This window comes from Myotis lucifugus, unplaced genomic scaffold (genome assembly GCF_000147115.1).
Source record: "Myotis lucifugus unplaced genomic scaffold, Myoluc2.0 scaffold_387, whole genome shotgun sequence".
Lineage (NCBI taxonomy): Eukaryota > Metazoa > Chordata > Mammalia > Chiroptera > Vespertilionidae > Myotis > Myotis lucifugus.
The window spans coordinates 608,774-636,155 of NW_005871435.1; the positions used below are offsets into that span (position 1 = coordinate 608,774).

Genomic DNA, 27,382 nt, shown 5'->3' on the forward strand with positions numbered 1-27,382 from the left:
GGCTGGTTTGGGAAGATGTGGGACTGTGACGCTGGGCGCCTCCCCGTCCCCCGCAGCTCGCCGTGGGCTCCAGGCTCCCGGGTCCTTGCCCGCCACCTGTTGGAAAGTGGCTACTATTGAGTGAGAGTCCACAAACCCAGGCTCCCTCCCGGGCGGGAAAAGGGCCCGGGGCGGGGAAGGGGCCCCGGGGGCGGGGAAGGAGGTGGGGGGCAGGGAGGAAGGAGCCCCCTGGCGGGAAAGGGGCCCCCGTGGCGGGAAAGGGGCCCCCGTGGCGGGAAAGGGGCCCCCGGGGCGGGGAAGGGGCCCCCGGGCAGGAAACGAGCCCCCGGGGTGGAGCCCAGGCCCAGGGCTGCAGCGGCTGCACCCCGCCTTCACCACCGCAGGGTCGGGGTCCTGCGCGCACCTGGGGAGGGGGAACCGAGTTTTTGGAGGACCTGTGCAAAGGGGCGCGGGACTCATTACCGGTCAAGGTTTCTCCTCTGCAGCGCGCCTCCCTCCCGGAGACAGCGATGGAGCGTCCCAAACCCAGAGCCTTGGCCGTGACCCTGCAGGGGCCGGTCCTTAAATCACCTGAAATCGGTGACACTTCACGGGGCGGGGCACAGGAGACAGGACAGCCCAAATAGGTTCGCGTCTGTAGACCGGAACCCCGCTTCTGCGAGGACAGCCGCCTTGGTGATCTTTGGTGGTTGGGGGTGGGGTGTTGTTTCATTTTGTTTTCCGATGAGCGGGGGCAGTACTCGCCCCATCCAGGGAGGGATTTTCCCGAGCAGCCCCACCTCCTCTCGCCCTGCCCGGACGCCCCAGCTGCCCGCGGGCCACGGGTCTCTCTCCCCAACGCCTCCAGCCGGGTTTGGGGCTGGAATTGCGGGATGGGTCGCCCCGACTCTCCCGGGGAGCGAGGAATTGGCAGCGGGGAGTGTCACCGGTTGCTAGAACACCCTCAGGATCAGGCGATGGTGTTTTGGTGAAAGAAAAGGGGAAATGTCCTTTTGATTCACCTGCCCACTGCAGGCTTGCTCACACCCCAGCCTTGTCCAAGACTACCGTTCTCAATGTGTTCATCCTAATTTTATTACCAAGAGTGTTCTCGGTGGAGGCGGGGGGCGGGGCGACGCCAGGCCAAGGCGGGTGTGAGCGGGGAGCCCTGCCAGTCGCCCCACAGATCGGGGAGTAACTATATAAGCCTGGAGCTACTGTGGACTATCTTCTCTAGCACATGGGGAGAGGCTACCAGAAAATAAGGTCAACCCAGAGGAAATCAAAGCCAAGATATCGGGAGGGAGGATGAAAGAGATAAGACACCCGCCTAGAAAATAATGTTGGTGACAGTATTTGAACCCTGGATCTAACAACACCAGCCCTTTCCCTGGATAGACAAGCTGTATGAGCCAGTGAAATTGATTTTCTTAAAGTACTTTGAGTTGATCGCATTTAAATTCATCATGTTCATCTTGCTTGGAAGATTCACCCAAACAAATTGCAAAAATTGTGTCACACTGTTGAATCTGAACCATATTTCCATCATAGTTGAGCGATGGGATGGGAGATGGGGCTGGGACAGGGCACTGCAGCTAAAACATACAATTCTAGGCAGCTTTATTCAAACAGTATGGGAGAGAGAGGAAGAAAAGCAGCACAGATCAACATCCAGATACAATAGCACTAACCTTTATATTCACACACCTATAAGGCCCTACCTTACCACACAACTCCTTTTTCAAAACATAAAGAACTTCAGCCCATTATCCTGGCCTTTGGAATGGGTACAGAAAGAATTATCCAACCTGTCTTCCAAATTACAGATAAAAATTATTCTAGGAATTTCTATAACACGACAGATACAGGGAGACAGGGAGCAAGAGAGCCAATGGAACAGACACACTTTGGGCGAAGGAGAAGATTTACAACTCAGGGAACAACCAAGTATTTTTTCACATGGAGACTTCATTGTCACTACCATGATCCCTAGATGAACTGACATTCCAAGAATTCCCTGCTCAGGACTCTGCACAATATAGGATCAGCCCCAGCATCCCTGGTGGGCTCCTGGCTAAGACACTGGCTTAATGAAGCCATAATCCATGCATTTGATGAGACATTCCCGGGCTGTCTGAATCACCGCTGCCCTCTTCTCGTCCGGTTCCTGTTTGCCCACCACAGTCAGGATCTCCAGCAGCTCACTCTCCACCAGCTTCTTGGCCAGCTCAGCATCAGCCTGCAGCAGGTTGTAGGCAATGACCAGGCCCCGGTGTTGGACAGACAGCTGGTCATGCAGGCAAAGCCGTTGTAGGATCTCCAACCACTGAGTTGTCTAGAGCGGGGAAGACGGATAAGGAAGGATTGGAGGAATCAGTGGGTGGACAGAGAGAGGAGATTTTGGACAAGATAAATAGAAGGCACTGGCCAGGCCCAGAATCTGGGCTCTGAAAGGGCAAGTGAGCGGGGACTCTGGTTATGTGTGTATGGGACTCAGAATATGTGTACTTGGGCCCCTTGGAAGCAACTGCATGGTACCCATCTTACCAGAACCCGAGCAGGAATTGGAGAACTAGAAGGAACTTGAAATAATCCAATTCCTTTCATTTTAGAAGTGGAGGAACTGAGGTCCAGGGAGGGAAAGTAACTTAGCCATCTATGGTCACACATCGGGAAAGAGTAGAAAATAAATATCCACACATCCACTTCTTTTTTAAGCATCTTAAGAAGCAAAGAGACAGGCTCACTGCATGCCTGAGCAGAATGAGGGTGGAGGGTCTCAAAGAGGAGGATTCTAACGCTGGGCACATGGTCAAGGCCTATTTCTGCTAACCCAGGTGCCCCTTGAGACAGGAGCTCCAGGTATGCACTCCACCAGCCTTGACTTCAACTGGATCAACACTGGGGTTGGAGTATATCCTCTCCTCCATTCTCTCTCTCTCTCTCTCTCTCTTCCATTCTCAGGTGTGAAGCATCCCAAACATTGTGCACGGGGAAGACAGGACTCTAGATCCCTCTGACAACCCCAGGAGACAGAGATGGAGCTGAGAATAAAACCAGGAGGCTTGGCTCTTAATCATTCAACAGACATACGTGGGAAGCAGAGTAGAATACAGTGGGGCCTTGACTTACGAGGGGTACAGAAAGAATTATCCAACCTGTCTTCCAAATTACAGATAAGGCTACCAGAAAATAAGGTCAACCCAGAGGAAAACAAAGCCAAGATATCGGGAGGGAGGATGAAAGAGATAAGACACCCACCTAGAAAATAATGTTGGTGACAGTATTTGAACCCTGGATCTAACAACACCAGCCCTTTCCCTGGATAGACAAGCTGAAGGACCAGGGTTTGGGGGAGGATGGAGTGACTTACGAGTTTAATTTGTTCCGTGACGGAGCTCATAACTCAAATTACTCGTATGTCAAATCAAAAAGTGAATGAGTGAGACACGTGATGCTGGGCTGATGTTGTGGCGTTCACTGTGACGTTCGCTGCGCCAACCAGCGGTGGGGTATCTGAAGCTGGCTCGTAACCCAAATTGTAGCTCACAACTCAAAGCAAAAAATCGGCCGAGAGACGGCTTGTATCTCGAAAACCTCGTTAGTCGGGACGCTCGTAAGTCAAGGCCCCACTGTAGTTATCAGCATGGGTCTTGGAGTAAAAAAGGCCAGTGTTCAGGTCCCAGCTCAGCCACTTACCAATGGTATGACCTTGGCTAAGTTATTTAACCTCCGCAAGCCTCAGGAGATGATCCGTGGAAAGAGCTTAGCATGGGAGCTGGAGCATAGCGAGAACCCAACAAACGAAAGTGGACAGGAATGATGATTTCAGACACTAACCCAAAGATTTCCTCTGTGCGTCCTTGTACCTGTCACCTCACCCTCCATTAGTAAGCAGGAATGCCTTTCTACATACACTGCTCTGAGATGGGGAGAGGACAGGGGGGAGGAAAAGGCAAATTCTTGACTTCCGAGCTTCTAGGTAGACTTTTGCAAACTCTACACTGAGTCTCCTACCACAAAGAAAGGAAAGGAAAGTTCAGCTAGCTGTGGGAGGGTTCGGGGAAAGATTCAATGCTGGTGGACTGACTGATAATGGGCCCAATGTCCATCAGTCCCTGGAATGAGCCACTGGGGGTGAAAGGAAGGGTGATGATCCTATTGGGATAGGATCCCAGCAGAAAAAGCTGTTGCCTGGCTTTGCAGGGCATATCCCAGCAGGAGTGAGACTTAGAGAGGCCCAGCATCCAACATGGCCCCGGGGTTGTACAAAAGATGGGTCTGGCCAGCTTCAAGGAGTCATCAGGATGCCATTGTGGGGACAGGAAAGCAGCCAGTATCTCTGAGCCCCTCAGGAAGAAGGGAGATGTGGCCAGGAGTGGGTCAGCAATCCTACAGGATATCAATTCCTTCCCAGCTGACTAGCTGTGTGGCCTTGAGCTACTTTTCTGCACTCACTCGGTTTCCTCATCGGTGAAACAGGGATAATCATCATCGCACCCACTGCACAGGGTTTGGGGGAGGATGGAGTGACTTAATAGATATAGACACTTAGAGCAATGCCTGGGGCCCAGTAAGTGGGAGAGTCACAGAGCGCCCTGCAGAGGGGTGTCAGCAGGAGTTGTGTGGCCAGTTACTTTAGCAGAGGCTGCTTAGGGCCGAAGTTTCATGTGGTCCCCTGGCTAGAAGAACCCCACCCTGATACCGAATCAGAATATCTGGGGAAAGTACTTTCGCCAGCTCACCAGGTGACTCTTGCACACCTTACAGTGAGGAGAAGCTTGCCTTAAGGAAAGTGCTGAAGCCCCCTAGGTGGTAGGAACAGGGGGCCTGGGAGTGGTTACCATGGAGACAGGCTTTTCCCCAGAGGATCACCCAGGGCAATATGGTCGGGATGAGGAGAGATTCCCTAGAACCCACCCCCTTGCTGGCCTCCAGGTCCCACTCTCACCACTTGGGTCATCTTGAGGCACAGTTTCTTGTGCGCTGCTGTCAGCATGGCCAGGGCCCCTGCGGCTGCATTCTGCAACTTGTCATCATCCTCCCCGCAGAGCAGTACCACCAGCTTCAGCCGGTCATTCCCATCCGCCAGGAACCTCTCCTGTACCTATGGGAGGAAGGTCCATGGCTCAGAAAAAATGCCCTCACCTGCCCAGCCTGGGGAGGGAAAGATGCACCTGAAGCCACATTCCCTGGCCCAGGATCTCTGGGAGCTTTCCTTTGAGCAGCTCACCTATGCCACCTCCCCCTGGAAGTCTTCCCTGATTAGCTGGATGAAGGGGCTACAATCTCCTCCAGCTAAAAGGTTAATGAAAATAAAGGATTCCCCAGATAGCATGCTCCACAACCTCCGTTTGCACTCAGCTATCCACCCGGGAAAAGAGGCAGACAGACTCCTCGAGGGTAGATGTTGCCTGAAGAGCTGTGTCTCACTTCCCTTTGGGGGAAGCCTGGAATGTTTCTCTCACAACAGATGGGCCTTCAGGGTCTGCCCTAAAATGACTTTGCACCCCCTAAAGGCACAGGGGCTTGGCAGGAGCAGGGGATGTTGGGCAGTTTACTTGGTTTTAAAGAACAGCTGTACTGTCTCCACCAGGTGAGAGCTGAGGCTTTACAAGGATTCAAAAGCAGGAGAGGAGCCTCCTGGGGCCCAGGGCCCTGACAGAGCCCCAGAGCCCAATGAACCCCCCACTCCCCTTACTCCTCAGCTCTACAGTAATATCTGGTTGGTTAAGTTTAAGGGCATTTTGTTGGGTCAGGTTTCCTAGAAGTGGAGCTCCAAAAGGAGTCAAAGGTCACCGCTGCCCAGGTTATGACTCTCCCTGAAGCGGGATCAGTGGTCCTCAGAAGTGAGAGTATGGAGAGATGGTCAGTGCGGTCCCCTCTCCTGGGACACAGTTGTGAATGGGAAGCCACTGCCCCACAAGGAGAATGTTCCACCACCCCTTGCACCTAGATGCAGTCATAACCAGTTCTCAGCAGTGGGACGTGAGTGGAAGTGATGTGTGTCACTGCCAGGCCGCCGTGGCAAAGCACTACGGGTGCCTCTCCCATGGTCTCTGTCCCCATTCACCATCGGAATAGAGGCCACTCCCAAGGTGGCAGAGGAGTAGACAGTGCCTGATGATCAGAGAAGCCTGGATCCCTGAGTCACTGCTTGGAAGCGAGCCACCTGATCCAGATGTGAGTGAGAAATTTTATGAGTGAGAGATGAACTATCCTGTTAGGACCGCTGTATACTTTTATTTTGGTTGTTGCCGCAGCTGGTGCTCCCACAGGGAAGGTTGCTGCCCCTCCCACTTTTCTCCCCTCCCCTTTCCTTGGACACACTCTCTTCTCCCTCATGGCTGCCAGGCCCCCAGCCCAGCCTTAGGCCAGCTCCCTGGCAGGCCCTGGTAGCTTTGTATCTTTTGACTTTAACAGGCTTGTATGGGTCAAGTTTTCTTGCTACAACAGTGAGAAGATCCAAGACTTTAATTTAAGTTGAGGAGAAACAGAGTGTGTCCCACACTAGGCCCTCCGTGAGTGCCCAGGAGGGCCACTTGGCCTGTCCCCCACATTCACAGGGAACCGCAGATTTACACCCTGTTGTTACCTCTGATGAGGTTATACCTACAGGCACAGCAAAATACTCTAGCAGGACGCCATAGCTAGTTTGGCTCAGTGGCTAGAGCGTCAGCCTGGGGACTGAAGGGTCCTGGATTCGATTCCAGTCAAGGGCACATGCCCGGGTTGCGGGCTTGATCCCCAGTAGGAGGTGTGCAGGAGGCAGCCTGTCAATGATTCTCTCTCATCATTGATGTTTCTGTATCTCTCTCCCTTCCTCTCTGAAATCAATAAAAAAATATATTTTAAAAAATACTCTAGCAGGATGGAAAGGAGAAGACATGTATTCATCGTATGGTTACAATTTGTCCCATTACTGGACCATGAGGTCATTGACGTGTCCTGAATTCATTTTATTATAATAAATCCTGTGATTATTCTGTGAAGAGCACAGATATAGTGAAATGTAGTTTCTATGGAAACGGCAATATTTCATTCATGTTAACATTTAAAATATTCTAAAATTGTAGCTATTTTCACATTTCTTCCATATATAGTCAATGCTACCTTAGTACCATTGTATCAACCCCAGTCACGCCCGGCCCTGGCCTATGGCCCGACTCTCCATGCCTCGATCACTCCCCGTCCCCATGCCGAGCCCCCTCACCTCCTTGTTCAACACCATGTTGCACATGCACTCGGTGGCCGCCTGCCGGAGCTGGTCGTGATTCTCAAACATGTAGTTCTCGATGTCTGGCAAGGCCCTCTCCTTAAAGATCTTCTGCCTAGGGCGGGAGGAGTGGAGCAAGAGAGGCCACTGAGTTCTCCGCCGTGAACATGTAGGATTCTGGGCCACCTCGGTGCCCTTTCCCCATCCTAGTGGTATCCCTCCCACATCCTCGGCCGGCAGGGTTCCTGTGGCATTGATCCTGCCCCCAGCTCCAGGAGGGGCACCAGCGGGCATCCTGGCCACAGTGACGGGATCCAGGGTGAAAACGTCACTGCAGCATGTGTCCTGACTGGGAATAGAACCTGCAACCTTTTGGTGTACGGGATGACACCAACTGAGCCACCCGGCCAGGGCTGGAGGTTCTTTTGTATTATTGCTGAAGAAGAGAAATTCTCTTTGTCTCTTTCCTACTGGATATGAAGATGCTGCCTTGTGACTGAGGGAGAGGGGAAAAGCCCCTCTGAGAGCTAAAACACAGACAGGAGCCCAGCCGGCGTGGCTCAGTGATTAAGCAGTGACCTATGAACCAGGAGGTCACGGTTCGATTCCCAGTCAGAGCACATGCCTGGTTGCGGGCTCGATTCCCAGTGTGGGGTTTGCAGGAGGCAGCCGATCAATGATTCTCTCTCATCACTGATGTTTCTATCTCTCTCTCCCTCTCCCTTTGTCCCTGAAATCAATAAAAATATATTAAAAAAAAACAAGTAAACACACAGACAGGAGAGGTACAGGGAACCAGGCCCCAGGACAGCTGTGTAACCCCTGCATCAAGTGCACCTGAATCTGAGTCCCCAGACTGTGTTTACATGAGCCAGCGAATTCCCTTTATGCTCGAACCAGTTGGGGCTGAGTTTCCTGCCACTTGGTACCAAAAGAATCTCAACCCAATGCACTGCACCATCCCCTGCCTCTGAGAAGGAATATACTTCTCCCTCCCATCCTCCTGGGCATCTTTTTACAACATAAGAAAGAAGTCTTTTCCGTCTCCTCTGGCTTGTACGTTCTCCATGTGGTTTTTCCAAGTTAATTCCAGTCCCTCCAGTTATATGTCTTCCCGCTGCCTTTGAGCCAGCCCCTGGAGGAGAGTTTTCGCACGTGGTATATGTGCAACTCAGCCAAACACTCCAGGACGCCTGTCTTCACTCCTGCTCCTCCACACCCCGCTCACCGCAGTTTGTCGCTCCGCCCAGACAGGTTGGTGAGGCCGAGGAGGGCCTCGTAGTTCTGCAGCCCGTCCCTCTGTGTGTCCAGGAGTTTCACAAGGGGCCGCACTACCTCATATACCTGTGGGGGAGGAGTGAAGAGGGGGACCGGTGGAGGCTATGATCCCCCAGTCCCTGACATTTACAGGTATCCAGCTTTAGAATTTCCAAAGCCCTTGTCTACCCATTGGTCTGGTTTGACCTTAATGATGATCCTGAAAGGCAGGATCACTCCCTTTACTTTGCAGATGAGAGGAGTTCCCCAGGGGACAGCCCTGTGAGTCAGGCAGAGCTGGGTCTGGACACCAGGCGCCTCCAATTCATTGCCCTCTCTGTGACAACACCATGGCCCTCCCAAGCCAGGAGCAGGGTGACAAGAAGAAAGGCCCCTAAGATCAGAGGAGACCCTTCCCACTGCACCATCCCACCCACCCAAGCACCCACCCGCTCCCCGGGGAAGGCGATGTCCGGGTTGGAGACAGCAGCGATCTTTGCCAGGGCATGGGCTGCCTTCACCTTGCCCACGTCCGTGCCCTCCAAAGCCAGGGGGACCAGGGCCTGCAAGAAAGGGCATGGTCACTCCTGGGTGACAGACATCCTGTGACATTCTGCAAAGTGTGTGATTTCCCCCCATTTTACAGATGAGGAAACTGTGGCTCAGGGAGATTAAGTAATCTGCCCAAGGTTATGCAGCTGCCATGGGGACGAACAAGGACTCCATGATGAGTCTTTGGTAGCAGAGTACACGGTCTTGGTATCTGCATCATGCTTCCTTCCAGTCACCAGGGAGATGGGATTCCACAGCAAGTCACATGACACATCACAGAATCAGGCAGAAATTGGATTGGGGCCATGAGAACAGACAGCACAGTTACCTGAATGACCATATTCCAGGAGGTCGAGTGGGGACAGAGGGTACATTATTCTTGAGTCAGGCATAGAGTATGCATGCATGTGCGTATACACACACACACACACACATACACACACACACACGCTCCTCCCCAGTAGAGTACCTTTCAGGATGCCAAGAACCTTATCCCACCCAATTACCTTGCCACCACCTTGAGCCACAATGGTGCCTCGGTCCTTCGGGTTGTCACACAGTGCCAGGAACACCCTGTAGAGTAAGGATAAAGGGCATTTAATGTGCCAGCACTCCCCTCCTAGGCATCAGCAGGCCAGCCGGTCGGAGCCAGTGCAGCCCTGGAAAGTGCTGCTGGTGTGCGCGTGCACCCTGGGAAGGTGCTGCCAAGAACATAAGTGGCTGGGGAGGAAGTGAGGCTGCAAAGAGCCACCTCATCCTCATTTAGGGAGATGACCAATGGCTCCTTGCTGCCTAGGAACCAGGAGAAACACCCCAGGACCTCTGTGACCTGCCCTGTCTCCCTCTCTGGTCTTACCCAGCACTACTCGCTCCTATGCACTCCATGCTCCAGACATATTGCAGGAAAACCCCAAATGCACTCATTCTTCCTCCATCCTTGGTGTCCTTGTCTATGCTGTTCCACCCACCTGGAACCCTTCCCTCCCCTGCAGTGGAGTGGCTCCTTTGTTCCTTCAGGGTTCCCTTGAGTTGTCACATCCTCCAAAAAGCCTTCCTGGCTGCCCACCTTCCAGGCTGGCTGGTGAGGTGCCACTGCTCTGCTCCAACCAACACTCTGTCTTTCCTCCATTGCGGCACCCATTGCCTGTATTGTACTGTGAGCCTGGCTGCCTGCCCCACCAGGTTGCACAGACACTGTGCCTTTCATCTCTGAAATAGCAGGTCCCACGCCAGAACTGGGAACCAGGCAACCAGACAGTGGCCTCTTTCCTCCTGATGCCAACTTCCACTTGTGAGGACCTCCCCGCCATGTCACTTTCAATGCTGATCCCCTTTAGGCTCCTCTCCAGACCCCCAACGGCTCATTCCCTTATTTACTCCCGGCCATTTCCATCTCCCTGCCCAGCTAGGCCCAGCCCTGGCCCCTGCAGCCACACCTGGCCAGCAGCTCTTTGGTTTGGTCGGTGAGGATGGCACTGTCTGCTTTCACCATGCAGGCCAGCGCCGAGATGACGCCAGCCTTCAGGAGCCGCTTCACCCGCATGTCTACGAAGTCCTTCTTGTCCTGGGGAGACAAAAGGGTGGCAATGGGCCAGGGGCCTGGCACCAGGCCAATCTCTATGGGCACTAAGATGGCACATTTCCGACTTCTTGGGGTACTTGAATAATGGTCCCTCCAGGCGTCCATGTCCTCATCCCCAGAACCTGTGAATATGTTACCTTACATGGCACACGGGACTTTGCAGATGTGATTAAGTTACGGATCTTGAGCTGGGGAGATAGTCCTAGGTTATCTGGGCAGGCCCAGTATCATCATCGGGGACTTTTAGAAGGGAGGCAGAGGGGCAAAGTAGTAGTGACCGCAGAAGCAAAAGGCTGAAGTAATTCAAGGTCACAAGCCAAGGAAGGTGGCTTTCAGAAGTTGAAAAAGAGAAGAAAACAGATTGTGTCCTCAAGCCTCCAGAAGGAACCCACCCTACTGATTCCTTGACTTTGATCCAGTGAAATCGATTGTAGGTTTCAGACCTCCAGAACGGGAGATAATAAATGTGTGTTATTTGGGGCAGTTGTGTTTGTGGAAATTTGCTATAACCGTAATGGAAACGAATACGCTCCTCCAGATTCCCTTTGTCCAAACAGCCAAGGGGGTTACGGCATGTTCTGCCAATGTGAACGTCAGAACAACTCCCCCTCTTCCTCTGCCCTCCCCCTCCCAACACAGAGCCTGAGTAGCTGAGAGGGCCAGGAAATCAACCCCAAAGACCCTTCATTCCCAGAGGAGTGAAATGCAAGAACCATGATCCAAAACACTGCATGACCCATATGTTAGTTTTCGTGCAAATGGTTGACTTGTCATCAGGGTATGTGGCAGGTGGGAGGGTAGGGGGATATAGGCAGTGAGCAGAGCAAGGACGATGGGTCAGGTATGGAAGGCCACCAGGGTGGAAAGCCCCAGGTGCCCAGCAATAGACAATCAACTGTCGGGCGGGACCTTGCCCCCAGGGTGACTTTTCCTCCCCTGGCACATCGCTGGTCATGAGGCTTGGACCCCTGACCTTTCCTCCCTAGAGATAACATCTAGGCCTCAGGTGTGTTTCAGCTCCAGGCCCAGATAAGCAGCAAAACCAGCCACGGCTGACATCAGGACCAGCTGCATTGAATAATGACCCCCTGCCCTGCTGCTGGCCAATCATCCTGAATGGACACACCTGGAAGACTACGGAATGTTCTACTGAGATCTTCTCCTGGGACTCCCCTAAAATCTCCACCCTTAAAACCCTTAGGACGGAGGACCCAGTGCCTTTTCCTTTCCCTTCCCTCTTGCGCCCCCTCTTCCAGGTATTAGCTTCCTCACTCCCAAGCTCCAAGGGCCCTTCCTTTACCTCCATAATTTGTTTCCTAAGCCCATTTCTTCTAGGAATTACTTTTTTTAACCTCTGTAATTTACCCAATAAATGTTCTCTTACAGCTTGGGTCTCGCTCTGAATTCTTTCCTAGCCAGAACCCAAATATTGAAGTTGCTGAACCCAGGTTTGGTCTAACCCACCCCTCCCCCCAACCACCACCACCAGTCTGACACGGTGCCTTTCTGCCGCCTACAATGGGGGATGTAGGCAGGAGTGAGAGGGGATATGTCAGACAAAACTGACATAACAATGCATTGGGTTTCGCTGGAAACCCAAAGTCAACCCCAGGGTTGAATAGTCTTTACAGATAATCCTCAGAGTAGCTGGGAGAGACTGACAGTCAATCGCTAGAAGCCACCTTTGAGCTTCACAGCAGCAGTATATGCTCTGCACTCTTGCCTGGGTGAAATACTATGCAGCTTTGGAAAATGATTCAGAGAGTGACACAGCCGTGAGAAAGCACAAAGTATTTTCCCAAATTGAGTATAAAGTTATAACTACAGTCTGATTATAACCGTGAAAAGGAAAGAAAAAAGGTGCATAGAAAAAAGCAAAGCCTCTGGTAGGTAAAGTAACATACCCAACTGGGGGGGGGGGGGAATGATGTCATTGTGAGTGCTTAATTTCTTTTGTCTGCTCTCCATTTTTTTGTGTTGCAACACAGTTATATTTGATCATTTTAAAAAATCTACATTTTTTTCTGGTGGGAAGTAGGATGCATATATATTCATATGCAAACCACAAGCAAAGTATACCATTGTGTGCAGGGAATCATGGGGGCTAGTGGGGGAGGACCCCAAGGGAATTTGTGACATCTTGGCTACTGCTGATCCATGTCTCTCCTCTCATTTTTCCTACTTAGCACCCATATCCCTAAATCCAGATATCCCAGAAAATAAAATTTTTGTGTGTTGGGGACATAAAATCCAACTGTCTGATGTCCATCAAATCAACAACATAAATTGCAAAACGTTCGTCGTGGCTGTTTCATTAAAACTAAGAAAAACACGGGCGCCACCTAGTGGGAGAAATGTATCATGATCATCTTCGGTTTACCTTATGCCAAATTCTCCCAAACACACCCACGCAACACCCTGACATCACCAGCTCTCCTTTCCACCTCTCTGGAGGACTGGTGGCACAGACCCCCTCCTGGGCGGTCCCCGTCCCCACCTTGGGGTGCTCCTCGGGCACGTGCTGCTTGGAGAACTTGGCGAGCTGTACGAGCTCCGGGATGACCTCCTTGACATCGTAGCTGTTGGTGCAGTTCACCAGGATGGTGGCCACCGAGTACAGGATGGTCTTGTCAGAGGTCTGGAGGCACCGGGGAGGGGGGTAGGAGGGAGAAGGCAGAAAGAAAACTTCAGAACAAACTTCTGCTTCCAAGAAAGCTCCCCCGCATGGTCCACAAGTTGGTTTGGGCCTGAATCTAATAGATCTCTCCTGAGGCCGGAGGTCAGGGCCCTACTTGCCTTGGCCATCTCAAACATGGCCTGCAGGGCAGGGATGTCCTGGACAAAGTCATCCTTCACATCAGCATCCAGCGTCAGGTAGGCCATTCCCTCCACTGCCCATCGCCGGGTCCGGGTGTCTATGGACGCATTGCACAGCCACCTGGAGTCAGGGAGGGAGAGACGCTGGGGAAGGGCGCCAGGGCTGAGGTCAGGGCGGAGAAGCCATTTCAGGGCAGTGGGTAGCAGGTGGGGGCCTTTCCCAATCTGGTGGACACTAGGGCACCCCCCGGGGAGGAGAGGTCAGGCCTGGGGAAATCAGAACCCCCTTACTTGCGACACTGTTTGGCCAGCTTCTCCGTGGACCCTTCAGCAAACTGCCTGAGACCGTAGTCTGTGCCACCTGCAGAGCCGAGCTTACAGAGTCCCTGTGGAGGAGGGGAGACAGTGGACATCTGGAGGATCAGAGGCACCAACGCTTGGGGACAATGCCCTGCTCAAACAGGTCCCTGTGGCTGGAACACTTTGCCCCTATTTCTTTGCCTGGATAAACCTCTATTCATACTACAAAACTCAGCTCAGGTGTCACCTCTTCTGAGATGCCTTCCCTGAGGCATCCAGGTGAAGGAAGGAAAAAGCTGGAGGTATATATATACAATTGACTGATTGATTTTAGGGAGAGGGAGAGAAACATCAATGATAAGAGAAAATCATTGATTGGCTGCCTCCTGCACACCCCCTACTGGGGATCAAGCCCACAACCCGGGTATGTGCCCTGACCGGGAATCGAACCCTGATTTCCTGGTTCATGGATCGATGCTCAACCACTGAGCTACACCAGCCAGGCAAGCTGGAGGTTTTTACCCTAACCCCTTTCCTCCACCATTTGACCCCACAGATGTTTTGAATGCAATTTTGAAAAATTAGCACAAGATGATACTAATCCTATCTGAAATTGCAGTGGTGAGATTTGTCAGAGCACAGAAACTGGCAGAGAAATCCTATCGTGTGGGTAACAAATTCAGATGTACAGAATTTTGCTCAGGAAATTTGGACTGTTTTTAGAAAGAAAAAAAAAGTCTTCCATAAGTGAAAACTCACAGTGCCAGAAACTAAAATTTGTTTTTTTCTAAATTGATACAAACAAAAGAAGATAAATGATTCAAATCTTCACTATAATTGTTCACGAGGAACAGGTCAATGAAAATAATTTCTATAAAATGAAGATGGAAAAAATAAAGCAGGTTTGTGCCGTATAGAAACTGATTGATCAAATAAACTGACTTTTTGGAGTTTGCTCTAAAAATATTTGCCGGATAAAACCCATCAGTGTTCGTGCCATTCGGAAACATGGAGGAGGTGAAAAAGATGAAGGGATTAAGAAAAACAAAAAAACGAAAAAAAATCCACAACTCATAGACAAACAACAGTGTAGTGATTACCAGAGGGGAAGGAGGGTGTGGGGAGGTAGGAAAAGGTAAAAAGAAGAAAGAAAGCAAGGAGGTGTCAGAGGTTAAATGTAGGCCCGCTGTTCTCCATCTATGTTCTCACAGCCTCCTACACATCACACTGCTCTGCAGGGCCCCGTGATGCCCTCGGATGGTAACCTCCTCAAGGACAGGGGCTAAGCCTCATTCATCCTGATGCCCCTGGTGCCTGGCATGGTGTCGGGTACCGAGCCCACTCACCACCAGAGTGCGGATCTTGATCTTCTCGTTTTTGGTGGTCTTGTAGATCTGTTTGAGCAGCGACACGCCATTGGTGATGATGAAGGTGGCGCGGCTGAGCTTGGTGGAGGCATGGATGAGGGCCTCCACGGCCACCAGCTGGTCTACCTCACGATCCGAGCCACACAGCGCCACCATCATCTCCATCACTCCTTTCAGCCCCAGCAGCTGATTGCCCAGGTCAAAGGGGCCTTGCAGGACTCCCGACACTGTCTGGATGGCAATCACATTCTTGTCCATGTTCTGGGGGTCAAACTTGCCCCTAAAAGAGAAGGCGAGGGTGGAGGAAAGTGTGAGATTTGGGGGCAGACAGAGTTGGATTTGCATCCTGGAGTCACCACGCATATGCTGTGTGACCGTGGGCAATTCACTGAACCTCTCTGAGTCTCAGCTTCTTGATCTGGAAACTAAGGATAGTTCTACTACTTCACAGACTTACGATGAGGATACGTGACATAACGGATGTGTCAGGGGTTGTGTTCCCCAAGAAGCACACTCTGAGACAGGGATTGCCATGTAGGAAGACGTTCACCCAGGGAAGATTAGAGACCTCCAGTCAACAGCCAGCACCAATGTGCCAGGCATGTGAGTGCACCATCTTGGAAGCAGATCTTCCCGCCTCAGTCAAGCCTTCAGATGACTGCAGCCCAGGCCAAGAAAACCCAAAGCCAGAACCACCCAGTGAGCCATTCCCAAATTGCTTTCTTTTTATAATAAATGGTTGATTATTATTGTTTTAAGCTGCTAAGTTTAGGGGTAATTTGTTACACAGCTATTGATTACTAATACAGAGGCCGACCCATGAGGCCCCCCGGAAACTCACGTGATGTACTCCTCACAGATCTTGCGGAAGTGATCGCGTTCTGGGTCGCAGCGCAGGTCGTCATAGAGCTTGTTGATGAGGATAGAGGCCAGCATGCGGGTGTTGTCGGTCAGGGGCAGGCAGGACGGCAGATCTGGAACCTGCCCCACCACCTTCAGGATCTTCCTGAGGCCTGCAGGACCGATGGCAGCGGCAAATGTAAGACCCCTGCTGGGCTCTGTCCAGCCCAGTTTGCAAAACATGCAACCTCAACATTGCAGCTTTTCATTAGCACGCCAGGAATTTAAGTTCGTATTATTTTTACCCAAGTGCTATTCATTTTGATGCCTAGAATAATACTATGGCTCCCCACCCATCCTACACCACAAACCGTGTGGTTGGGCCTAGATCCCCGTGCAGAGGGAAGAGGTCTGCTCTTGGTGCTCAGCCTTTGTAATATATGCAGAGAAGACCAGAACTGGGGCCAAAGTGCTGGGGGTGAGGCTTAAGCACTAGAGTAATTCATTAATGTGCACTTTGCTGAGATCTGTGAAAACCAATCAAGGGAACTGCAATATCAAAGTAGAATGAATTTCAAGCTGGTAAAGCTGACTTGGACCTTTAAGAACAATGAATAGTATAAACGCCATTAAATGTGCAAGAGAATTTTTTGTAGCAGATTATACAGCCACAATAAAAGATGTCAATTTAGGAGAGGATAACACCCAGAGCTAACAAATTCCGTGACTATCTTCTAGAACATTCTTCCTGGGCTTAATATAACGTGCAGGCGATGCCATCTCTCCCTTCTAGAAGGCCTTGCCAACCATGAGACTTCAGGAGTGTGACCCTGTGGTTGGTGGAATTCTGTTTGTTCTTTAGCACTTACCCCTGTTTGTCAGGAAACTTCACCCAGATAAGATGTTTTTGGGTGTATTTAGACATTTTCTGGGTATGGCCAGGCGTGTAACTCAGAGACTTGACCTCTGCCTTCACCAGCCCGCTAGTGGATCCTAACCTGGCTTTTCCATTGGGATTGAAGACTTCTTCCACGTTCTGCCCAGGGCAAGGTACCCTGGTGCCCACGGGAATGCTGGAGTGAGCCCAGGCCCGCCCACCTCCTCACCGTTGTCCACCACGTAGATGGTGCGTGAGTTGTCGTGAACGGAGAGGTCCTTCCGGGGGACGTTCTTATTGAGCAGGTTCAGGGCCTGGTCCCTGCCCTGGCCGGACACCTTCTTACTGACCAGCATGTCGAGCAGGTGACTGGTGATCTGCTTCAGGTCCTTCTTGGTGTCTGAGGGAGGAGAGAACAGGGATAAAGAGAGAGGACCAGGGAGCCTCGGGTATTTAGGACCAGGAATGGAAGAGGCTTCTAGAAGGACTCTAGAAATATCAAATCTACTGCTTCCTGGATATTGGAATTTCCCAGGAGCGTATAGTATTGTCCACCTCAACCCCCCAAAAAGGAGGGAAATCCCTAGACAACACTTGGGGGTCCTCCAGCCACTCTGTGCGCTGACTTCTACTACAGCCCATTCCATCCTTGGACAGCTGCTTCTTCCTTCCAGGTCATGATTGGCAGGGACCCAGGGATGCTTTGTGTAGTTTTTAATGAACTGACTTAATAAAACGTTTTCCAGAAAGGAAATGTGTACCCCTTACAGGCATCTCACTCCCCACAGATTCAGGCAGGCCGGGCGCCCGAATGCAAGCCCCTGTCTGGGGTGCCCGGTCCTCCCTGCCCACTGGGAAACTCAAAAGGCAAATAAATGCCTCTTCCTGCTTTGCCCCGCCTGACCTCTCTGAGATTTGGAGACTTTTGTTCTCATTCTAGGGTGGAGCCCAAAGGCAGGCAGACAGGGAGGAAGGCTTTCCAAACGATGTCATGTAAATAAACGTTGAAGGAATGAGGCTATCTGGATAGAGAAGGAAGGAAGGAAGTGGACATGATAGCCCGTTTGCGGATAGAGATTTGTCACGAGGGTGAGATAACAGACTTACTCTGTAAGGCCGCGGAGAACAAAATTGGGACCTGAGGTGGGTGGACGCCACAGGGACATAGATTTGAAATCAATATATAAAATATTTTAGCAGATAGCTAATAGCTCACTACCTCACAAGGAAGTCGTGTCCCCCAGTAAGCTGCACCTGTCATTATTCATGCTCTTGGGGAGTCCCCTCCGGCACTGGGCCAGGGCTGATCATGTGACTGACAGCACACCCAGAGGCTTAAAAAGCACTTGCACACTGGGCTTGTCCATTTAGAATCCAGCTGCCATGTTACATAAAAATCCAAGCTGGCCCAGCTGGCCTGGCTCAGTGGTTGAGCCTCGACCTATGAACCAGGAGGTCACCGTTCTATTCCGGTCAGGGCACATGCCTAGATTGCAGGCTTGATCCCCAGTAAGGGGCGTGGTAGAGGCAGTCAATCAATGATTCTCTCATCATTGATGTTTCTATCTCTTTCCCTCTCCCTTCACCCTGAAATCAATAAAAATACATTTTTTAAAAAATCCAAGCTGCCCACTAGCGAGGCCACAAGGAGTAAAACCAATATGCCCTGGCCAGCATCTCCAGGTAACCACCACCCATACGAGTGAGGCCCATTTGGACCCTCCAGCCATTCTAGTGCAAAAAGGAACCTGACTTGCTGACCATCACAACAGTAAGTCCAAACCATATCAAGAATCCAGGACTCCAAAAGTTAATAGTATTAACCTACAGAGAGAGCTCTTATGAATCAATAAGAATGCACTGATGTCCCAGTAGAAAAAAATAAGCAATGGTGTGAACCAACCACTCAAAGACAAAGGCATCCAAATGACTAATAAAGATAAAGAAAATTATTAATCGCACTAGATCATTTTTGCCTGCTGAAAAGGAGAATCTATTTAAGAATGACAGTATTCAAATCTGGTGAGAATGATTTGAGACTGGAACTCAACGTCACTTGGTGACAATGAGTACAAGTAGATGTACCCTCTCAGGAGGGAACTTGAAAGTAGATGGAGAAAGAACATCCATTATGTTCATAGCCTTTGACCTAGTACTCCCATTTCTCAGAACCTGTGCCAAGGAAATAACTACAAGTACAAATATATGTAAAGAATGGCAGCTGGCGTGTTTCACAAACATGCAATTAGAAACCATTGAAATCTCCAATAATATAAAGCTGCCTGACGAATCACGATACATCCATACAATTAAATATAATGAAATTATCTAAAATCACGTTCCCTTTGAGTGACCCTGCTTCTGTGACCCTGCCAGGCAGGGCAGGGACTTCTAAAATGATGCCTCAGACCTGGGTGTACAGGAAGGAGCAGGAGTCTATACGTGCATGTATGTAGGAATGAGACAAATGTAAAATTAATTTGATAAAATGATCAAAGTCAAAAGGAACCCTTTTAAAGAATAGCAAATGGTATGCAATACTTACATAATGTTCAGTGAAGAAAAGATACAAAACTATCCATAGCCAAATTCCAATTTTGTTAAATAGATATTTATATGGATGGATAGAAAAAAAAGGTTATCAGGAGGGGTAATTACAGGTGAGGTTTTTTTTTTTTCATTTTTACATATTTCTAAATTTTTCCAAATTTCTCCAATGAGCCTCTGTTACTTTTTAAAATTGTGGTAAAGTATACATAAAATAAACATCATTTTAATCGTTTTTAAGCACAGAGTTCAGTGGCATTAAGTACATTCACATTTTGTACAACCATCACCACCATCCATCCCCAAAACTTTTTCATCTTGCAAAACTGAAACTCTGTACCCGTTAAATAACTGCTCATTTCTCCCTACCCCATCCCTGGCCACCGTCATTCTACTTTCTGTTTCTAAGAGTATGACAATTTCAGAAGCTGCATCTATATGCAATCATACCATATTTGTCTTTTTGAGACTGGCTTATGTCACTTAGCATAATGTCCACAGGTTCATCCATGTTGTGTCATGTGTTACAATTTCCTTCCCTTTTAAAGCTGAGTAAATATTCCATTGTGTGTGTATATATATATATTTTTTGTTGTTGTTCATCCATTCATCTGTCGATGGACACTTGATTTGCTTCGACCTTTAAGTTATTGTCCCTAATGCTGCTATGCATCTGTTACTTTTATCATCGGAAAATACTGTATGACAATAACACCAGACAACCTCCACATACAGGAAATTCCCAGGCTGAGGGGGTAGCAGACTCTCCCTTGCCCCCAACCTCCGGAACCAAAACTGAAGCCTGTCTCCTACCTAGAACCAGGGCCTCCTCCTTCCCTGGATGCTCCCGCTTGTCCTCCCCAGACAGAGAGTCGATGATGGCCTGGAGCAGGTTGCAGACGGCCAGGGACATCTCCTCATTCTCCACCGCCATGAGGCTGCAGATTCGGTCTATCCGGACTGCGTGGAGCAGCACCGTGGCCTGGACCCCCACAAACCACAGTCAGTCATGCCGGTTCAGGAGTGGAAGCTAACCACCCCGTGCAGTAGGGAAATGAGCCCATGCCTCCTGGCCCAGGGTCTGGGGATGCCCTGACACAAGCCATGCCCCTTGCCAGAGGTTCAGAGCCACTGGCCACATGGAGTCATTGAGCATGTGTATTGGGACCGTTCACGTTGAGTGAGAGGTGCTATGAGTGTAAAGTATACACTAGATTTTGAAGATGTAGCATGAAAAAGTGTAAGCTATCATAGCCTTTGCATTCAGCTCCTCCTCTCAGATGACTTTCAATTGCCTTATGTTCACATAGACCCATTTCCAGCTCTGAGGAAAAACAGAGGAGCAATCTCTGTTGAATCCGGGACCATACAACCAAAGTATCAGGGTCCATTTATGCCAGCCACACCCTGCCCACATGTCACCCTTCCAGGTCCTTGCCCGGGCAACCATTCATGCCAAGCACCCAGACCCGTGCCTACGCCCAGGCCCTCACCCTAGCTCGGTGGCCACTGCACATGCCCGACAGGGTCCGCACTGCAGCCAGCACCAGCTCAGGCCTCTTCGTGTCAATGAGCTGCAGAAGCAGGGCCACTCCATTGTTCTGGAAGATCCTTTCAGCTCCTGCTTCTTCACGACCCAGTACAATGAGGTTGTTGGCAGCCTGAAAGAGGGAAGAGAAAGTGACGGTCAGGAGGAAGGTTTGGCTGTGGAGGCCTTAGCCCTGGGCCAAATGCAGGTTCTGGTTCAAGAACTGAGTCTTCAAAACATCTTTATATTCTTTCTCCCTATAATCTTACTCCTGGAAAAATAGCCCAAGAATATCATTCAAAAGAAAGACACAGTAACTTGCATAAAGACCAACTTGATGAACTATATTGCAATCATTAAGGACATAAATAAAAAGACTACCAAGCAACTTGTAAAAAAAAATGCTTAGCAGAATCAGAATCATAGATTCAACTCTAATTGCACTAATGTTAAAATAAAACTAGCCAGTTTGGCTCAGTGGATAGTGTCAGCCTGAGGACTGAAGGGTCCCGGGTTCAATTCCAGTCAAGGACACATGCCTCCGTTACAGCCTCAATCCCCAGCCCTGGTCAGGATGCATATGGGAGGCAACCAATCGATGTGTCTCTCTCACATCCATACTTCTCTCTGTGTGTGTCTCTCTCTCTCCCTTCAACTCTAAAAATCAATGGAAAAAACATCTCAGTGAGGATTAACAAAATAAATAAATAAATTCTATATAAAAAAAGGCTAATATGCAAATGTCCTCTTGGGAGTTCAACCAACTGGGAGTTCAACCCCTCGCTATGACGAGCACTGACCACCAGGGGCAGCACGGAATGCAGGAAGGCCCCAGCCAGCAGCTGGCAGCCAGCAGCCGGGGGAAGGAAGGCCCCGATTGGTCCTGATTACCAGCCAGGCCTAGGGACCCTACCCATGCAAGAATTTCGTGCACCGGGCCTCTGGTAAATAAATAAATAACAAAACATTTCTGCTTATGGATAAGGACTTTAAAAAGGTAGAGAAGTGTTAAATTAATTCAATAAGGCCAGCGCTCACCTTCTCCAGCCTATCAGCTTCACTCTTTTCGTCCAGGAGGATCTCAAACATATTCTGTACCCTCGAGTCTGTGGAGAACTGCACGCGCAGCTGAGGAAGGAAACAGGCGGAGGTCCGTATTTCAGTCCGCTCCACATGAAGTTCCTCTCAGTGAATATTAGGGCACCTACTCTGGGCCCCCCCGCACTGTCATTCATTCATTTATTCATTCATTCAACCGACGTTTACTGAACAACTACTACATGCCAGATGCTGTTGCAGGTGCTCAGATGCCAGGGATAGAATGGTGAACAGAAGCAAGTCTTTGCCCCACAAAGCTTACAATCCAGTTACATCCACTGTCCCATTTGGTCATCACACATCTTGGAAGGCAGGGAATCATCACCCCAATTTTGGAGTCTAGTAAACGGTTAGCTATTCGACATTTCAGTATGGGCTCAAACAGAAATATGCCTCCAGGATCAGGAACCTGAAGCAGTTTCAAAGTAGCTCCTCAAGCAGTTGACACCATTATGTGTAGATGCCTCATTCCTCACAATCCCAACCCCAACCCCAGTGCCCTGAGGCTTTCATAAAATGACCAAACTGATCATCTTCCCATCTCACCAGCTCCTTCTGTACCTCCCACTACGTTGCTGTGCTGGTCCACACGCCCTCCTATTTCCATCCGGGCCTGCAGGGCAGGGAGGGTCTCTCACGCAAGGCCCTTTCTTTGGTCACTCCTTAGTTCGCATTTCCTCAGCTCTGCGTCCACATTCTGGACAATGGACCCACCATGGGGCCCCACCATGGGGTTGCCCCAGGCACATAGGAGTTACTGAGTCCGGGAGCCAGGAGCTGAGTGATCCGTTACCCTCCTGCTCCTACAGAGGAGAAACTAACACCCCAAGAGGTCCCTCAGAAAATAGGTAGCTATGGCAGGACTAGGGTGCAGGAGCTCTCATCTCTGGTCCAAATTCTCCTCACTTCACTCCATTTTCCTAGAAAAGATTTCCTATTCCTACTGGCTCCTGACTCTACTCTATCTGCCACCAATTACGCGACCCCCCCACCCCTGATTCCTAGGTATCTCATGCTGCCTTTATCCTCCTAGAAATAGGAGAAGAGTTGCAGTTATACTATTGCAATTTTAAAAAACAACAAGTAAAAGACCCATGTTCTAGTTGTGCTGGCTCGAACCCTTAAACAAGCATCCCAGCACCTCTGGTCACTCACACATGGGGCAGCTGTTCAGCTGCTTGGTGGTACCCGCTCGTGCCACGTGTTCCCAAGGACTAGCCTTGCCCTGACGCCCTGCTTCTCTAACATGCTGCTGCCAGGAATGGGGGGAGGTAGCCAAGACTTGTGGGCAGAGGTCTGGCTCACCTTCTCCTGAATGCTAGTATTGAGCCTCCTCAGTGTCTCCTGGAAGTTCTGGTTCCGTGGCTCAAGGGTGGCACAGCGCTGCACGTCCTTGAAGGCCTGGTCCAGCTTCCCCAGGTGCTCCAGTGCCTGGCATCGCCGGTACAGGGCCTTGATGTCCGAGGAGTTGATGTCAATGGCTGGGGAGGGTGACAGGCAGGGCCTTAGCAGGCCAGGCTACAGACCGCCTTTCTTCCTCCCCTGCCATTGCCCGCAATCTCTTCCTTTGAGATTACCTACCCAGATAGACGATTGGCCCAGAGCTCCCCTTTGCTCAGGAGAGAGTAAAAATCATAGTCTCAAGGCTAGAAGGAAGTTTGAGGGTCATCCTGCCCAACGCCTGATGCTCCAGAATCTGCTACGTGACGATCCCTGCCAAGCGTTCATCCAACTGGTGCTTGCCTCCCTCAAGCACTGGGGAGCTTTCTCCTCCAGGCAGCCCGGCAGCTCCACCATCAAGCCCTTCCCTTTTCCTCCCTGAAATCCATCTCTCTGTAACTTGGCCCTTCTATCCTACATTCAGCCCTGGAACCCCCAAGATGAAACCCAATCTCTCTTCCTCATGACAGCATTTGCTTTTTAGGGGTTTGAAGGCAGCGCTCCGTCCCACCTGGGAGTTGCCTTCTCTGAGCTAAATATTGCCACTCCCCTTGACTGCTCTTCACAGGATGTTTCCAGTCCCCTCTCCAGCTGGTTCCCGACCTTCTGAACTCACGCCAGGCTATCCGTTTCCCCTAAAAGAACGGTAACCGGGTCAAAACCCAACACAGACCTGCGGCCAAGAGATCATGCCCTTCAGCCAATGTTGACTTCTGTTTATTTTTTTATGTTTATTTCTCCTAGTGGTCGTGGCACAAGCCAGGGCCTCCCTCTTCCCCAGAGGAAGCCTGGCTTCCACGGCGGCGAGGACTGGGTTGATAGGCCCGGTTCTGGGGTCCCCCATGGCAATATCCTAATTTTCAACAAACGGGGTGTATGCCACACCATGAAAAAGATTCCCAAAAGCATCTCTTAAGAAAAGAAACCACTGCACCATATTTAACATGCAACCCCATTTGCAAAAATGTGACTTAGACATAGATGGCACATAGGAAGCCCCGCCTACAAGGCCTATGATGACGCTTACACAATTTGTAATTCCTTGGAGCAGGGGTCCTCAAACTTTTTAAACAGGGGGCCAGTTCACTGTCCCTCAGACCGTTGGAGGGCCGGACTATAGTTTTAAAAAAAACTATGAACAAATTCCTATGCACACTGCACATATCTTATTTTGAAGTAAAAAAACAAAACAGGAACAAATACAATATTTGTATTTGCATGTGGCCCGCGGGCCGTAGTTTGAGGACCCCTGCCTTGGAGTGTCAAGAGCCTCTTAGACAAAACAGAGGGGTGAGGTCAGGGCCAAGGGGGGTGGCTCACCTCTGGAGGCATCTGAAGCCGCCTGAGCATAGCTCTCCTGAGAAAAAGAAGGAAGAGACTTGATTAATGTGGGCCCAACGCAGAGACAGCCTGAGAGGGTCTCCACGGGAAGGCAGGGGGGGGGGGGGGGGGGGGGGCGGCAGTTGCTGGGAGCTTCCAGCTGTCAGAGGCCATGGGGAGGGCCTCTCGCTGGTTGTGGAAAAGTGGGTGAGCTTTGGCATCAGGCAAACTCGGGTTTGAATTCGGGCTCTGCTACTAACTCCCTGGGAAATCTTCAGCAAGTTACTGAACCCTCTGAGCCTTGAGATTCTTATCTACAGTGTGGGCAGCTGCCTCCCGGGCTGTTGTTAAGATGCCACAGAATAACATATGGGGAGCCCCTGGCTGGTTTGGATCTGGGGGAATTGCTGTCTGCCAGAGGAGTGGGTCAGGCTGGTAGGTCTAGGAAAGCAGTGAGAGGTGCCCCTCTCCAACCTGAAGGGCCCAGGTGAGAGGGCTGGGATGATGGAGGATGGATAACGCCTGCATCCCAGCCCCCGCCCTCAGCCCCCCGCCCTGGCTCCGCACCGTTTTCAGGCCACAGGCCGCCCTGTTCCGATAGAGCGTGGCCAGCAGGGCCTTGTCCTTGGTCAGCTTCAGGGCCTGGCTGTAGCTCTTGGTCGCGGCCTTGTAGTCCTGGAGCTGGAAGTGCCTGTTCCCTTCCTCCTTCAGCTGCACAGCTTCTATCTCCGCCATCTGTCAGGATAAGACGACTCTGTGTGGCCAGCTACTCACCCCGGACCCAGGGCTGGACTCCTGGCTTGAGGTCTGGAGCTCCGGGGTCCCCTCTCACCAGGACGGAAGGTGAGGATTCTGCCTGGAAGAGACCTACGCCCAGCACCCTGAGGCCACTGCCCAGAAGAACATTACAGCTTCTGCTTGGAGCATGGGCCGCGATGGGAGGGAATCTCAGCAGCCCTGTGCCTCCCTCCCAGCTGGGCAGGTGAAGTCACCACCACAAAGGCCTGAACTCTCACTGCAGACCCTAAAGGTGCGTGCCAGCCCCCCTCTCCCTCCCAGGCCCGGGAACAGTCCCACTGGCTCACTTTCTCCTAAGGACGCTGCTCTTGGTCTGTTCTCCTGCGACGCTGCTCCTCTGAGCTCCGCTGTGAGCCCCCAGCCAGTCAGCCTCGGTCTGCCCCTCCCAGGAGACTTTATCGCCCCTGCCAGTGGCTCCAGACCATATTTGGACACAGGGGCAGGTGCCCCTGGAGCCTGTCATTGATACTCAGGGCCCTCCCCGTCCCCAGACTGGACAGTCAGTACCACGTGGAGGTGGGAGCTGACTAACGGAGGCCCCAGCACCTTGCTCGGGGGCTGTCCTGGGGGCTCGGCACTCATACCCCAAAGAGTGAGAGAAAAATCCAGAAGGTACGGGAACCCCCTGGCAGATCTGCTTCTCTAGGCACAGCTCTGATGCCCCTTCTCCACCTCCATCCCAAATCAACAACCTCTCCTCCCTCCCCCAACCACAGCTATTTTGGGAGCAGAGTGACAGCTGAGGGGCTGACAGACGTGGAAGCACAGGGCAGCTGCCCAGGTCCCGGAGGAACGGGAGGCTTCCAGAAATGCCCTCTGGAAGGAGGAGGGAAGAAAAGGCAGGAAAGTTCCTTCCCCTGTTCCGCTTGTCCACAACTTTCCTACCCTCTGGCATTCACTTGTTGAAAATGCCCTTGCTTTACAGAAAGACCAGCAGACTTGTTCACTCCCTTAAATGTAAGTGGGTTCTGAGGGAAGGGGAGGTGGGGGAGGTAGAAGAAGGTGAAGAGAAGATAAATGGCAATGGAAGGAGACTTGACTTGGGGTGGTAAACACACAATACAATATACACAGATGATGTAGTGTAGAATTGCATACCTGAAACCTCTATCATTGTATTATCCAATGCCATCCCAATCCTATATAATAAAAGGCTAATATGCAAATCTACCGAACGGCGGAAGGACCAGTCGCTATGACACACACTGACCACCAGGGGGCAGATGCTCAACGCAGGAGCTGCTCCCTGGTGGTCAGTGCACTCCCACAGGGGGAGCACTGCTCAGCCAGAAGCCGGGCTCATGGTTGGCCAGCGTGGTGGTGGTAGCGGGACCCTCTCCTGCCTCCATGGCAGCACTAAGGAATGGGCCTAAGCTGGCAGTCGGACATCCCCCAAGGGCTCCTGGATTGTGAGAGGGCGCAGGCCAGGCTGAAGGACATCCCCCCCAAGTGCACAAATTTGTGCACTGGGCCTCTAGTAAATACAATAAAAAAGTAAGTGGGTTCTGTTTTTTATTGTTGACACTATTACAGATGTCCGTAACACCTCCTCACCCCCCTTTTAGCCTCTTTGGGTTCTGTTTTGATCTGCAAGTCTTCCCATGTTCCTCCACTTTTGTAGTGAGTGAATATACTCAGCCTGCCTCTCCTGTCTGACTGGGAACTCCCTGAGGATGGGCTCTGTATATCCCCCATCAGACTGCAATCTTCCCCTACAGCAAGAGCTGGGTCAGCCTGGGAATTCCCAGAGACCAAGGACTGTACCCCCTATCTGATTGTACCCCCTCTTCCTCATCAGAAAGGAATCTTCCTGAGATGGGAACTATGTATTACCACTAAAGAAGGTCTCCCCCTGGGGGATGGG

The 27,382-nt window shown here is 51.0% G+C and overlaps 2 protein-coding genes across 3 annotated transcripts in view; both read right to left on the bottom strand.

Moving 5' to 3' along the window:
• SLFN5 (schlafen family member 5) overlaps positions 1 to 703 on the bottom strand; it is a 17,769-nt gene extending 17,066 nt beyond the window's left edge. Inside the window, exon 1 of one of the 2 annotated variants that reach the window (XM_023743399.1) lies at positions 571 to 703. The gene's annotated coding sequence lies outside the window, so the exon portion shown is untranslated. Of the gene's footprint in view, positions 1 to 462 lie in introns of both variants that reach the window. The other variant, XM_023743400.1, reaches the window with a different exon arrangement.
• An 879-nt stretch (positions 704 to 1,582) lies between these two features.
• UNC45B (unc-45 myosin chaperone B) lies at positions 1,583 to 25,923 on the bottom strand. The gene is made up of 20 exons (XM_006101923.2): positions 25,806 to 25,923; positions 25,288 to 25,455; positions 24,721 to 24,757; positions 23,266 to 23,441; positions 21,901 to 21,990; positions 20,828 to 20,995; positions 20,148 to 20,316; positions 17,017 to 17,187; positions 15,912 to 16,083; positions 15,050 to 15,350; positions 13,695 to 13,789; positions 13,383 to 13,524; positions 13,084 to 13,224; positions 10,441 to 10,568; positions 9,511 to 9,577; positions 8,902 to 9,015; positions 8,424 to 8,539; positions 7,193 to 7,310; positions 4,931 to 5,086; positions 1,583 to 2,314 (listed from the first exon to the last, which is right to left on the bottom strand). The coding sequence occupies exons 2-20, from the start codon at positions 25,453 to 25,455 to the stop codon at positions 2,054 to 2,056; spliced, it is 2,790 nt and encodes a 929-aa protein (XP_006101985.1). The 5' UTR covers positions 25,806 to 25,923; the 3' UTR covers positions 1,583 to 2,053.
• Positions 25,924 to 27,382: the final 1,459 nt, after the last annotated feature.

Excerpts from the sequence above, each read along its gene's own strand:
- UNC45B (XM_006101923.2), bottom strand. The coding sequence starts at position 25,455 with ATGGCGGAGATAGAAGCTGTGCAGCTGAAGGAGGAAGGGAACAGGCAC. Across the intron at positions 20,317-20,827 it reads GCAGTGGCCACCGAGCTAGG|GCCACGGTGCTGCTCCACGC; the intron begins GTGAGGGCCTGG and ends GTGGGGGTCCAG. Across the intron at positions 13,525-13,694 it reads CTGGCCAAACAGTGTCGCAA|GTGGCTGTGCAATGCGTCCA; the intron begins GTAAGGGGGTTC and ends CCCTGACTCCAG.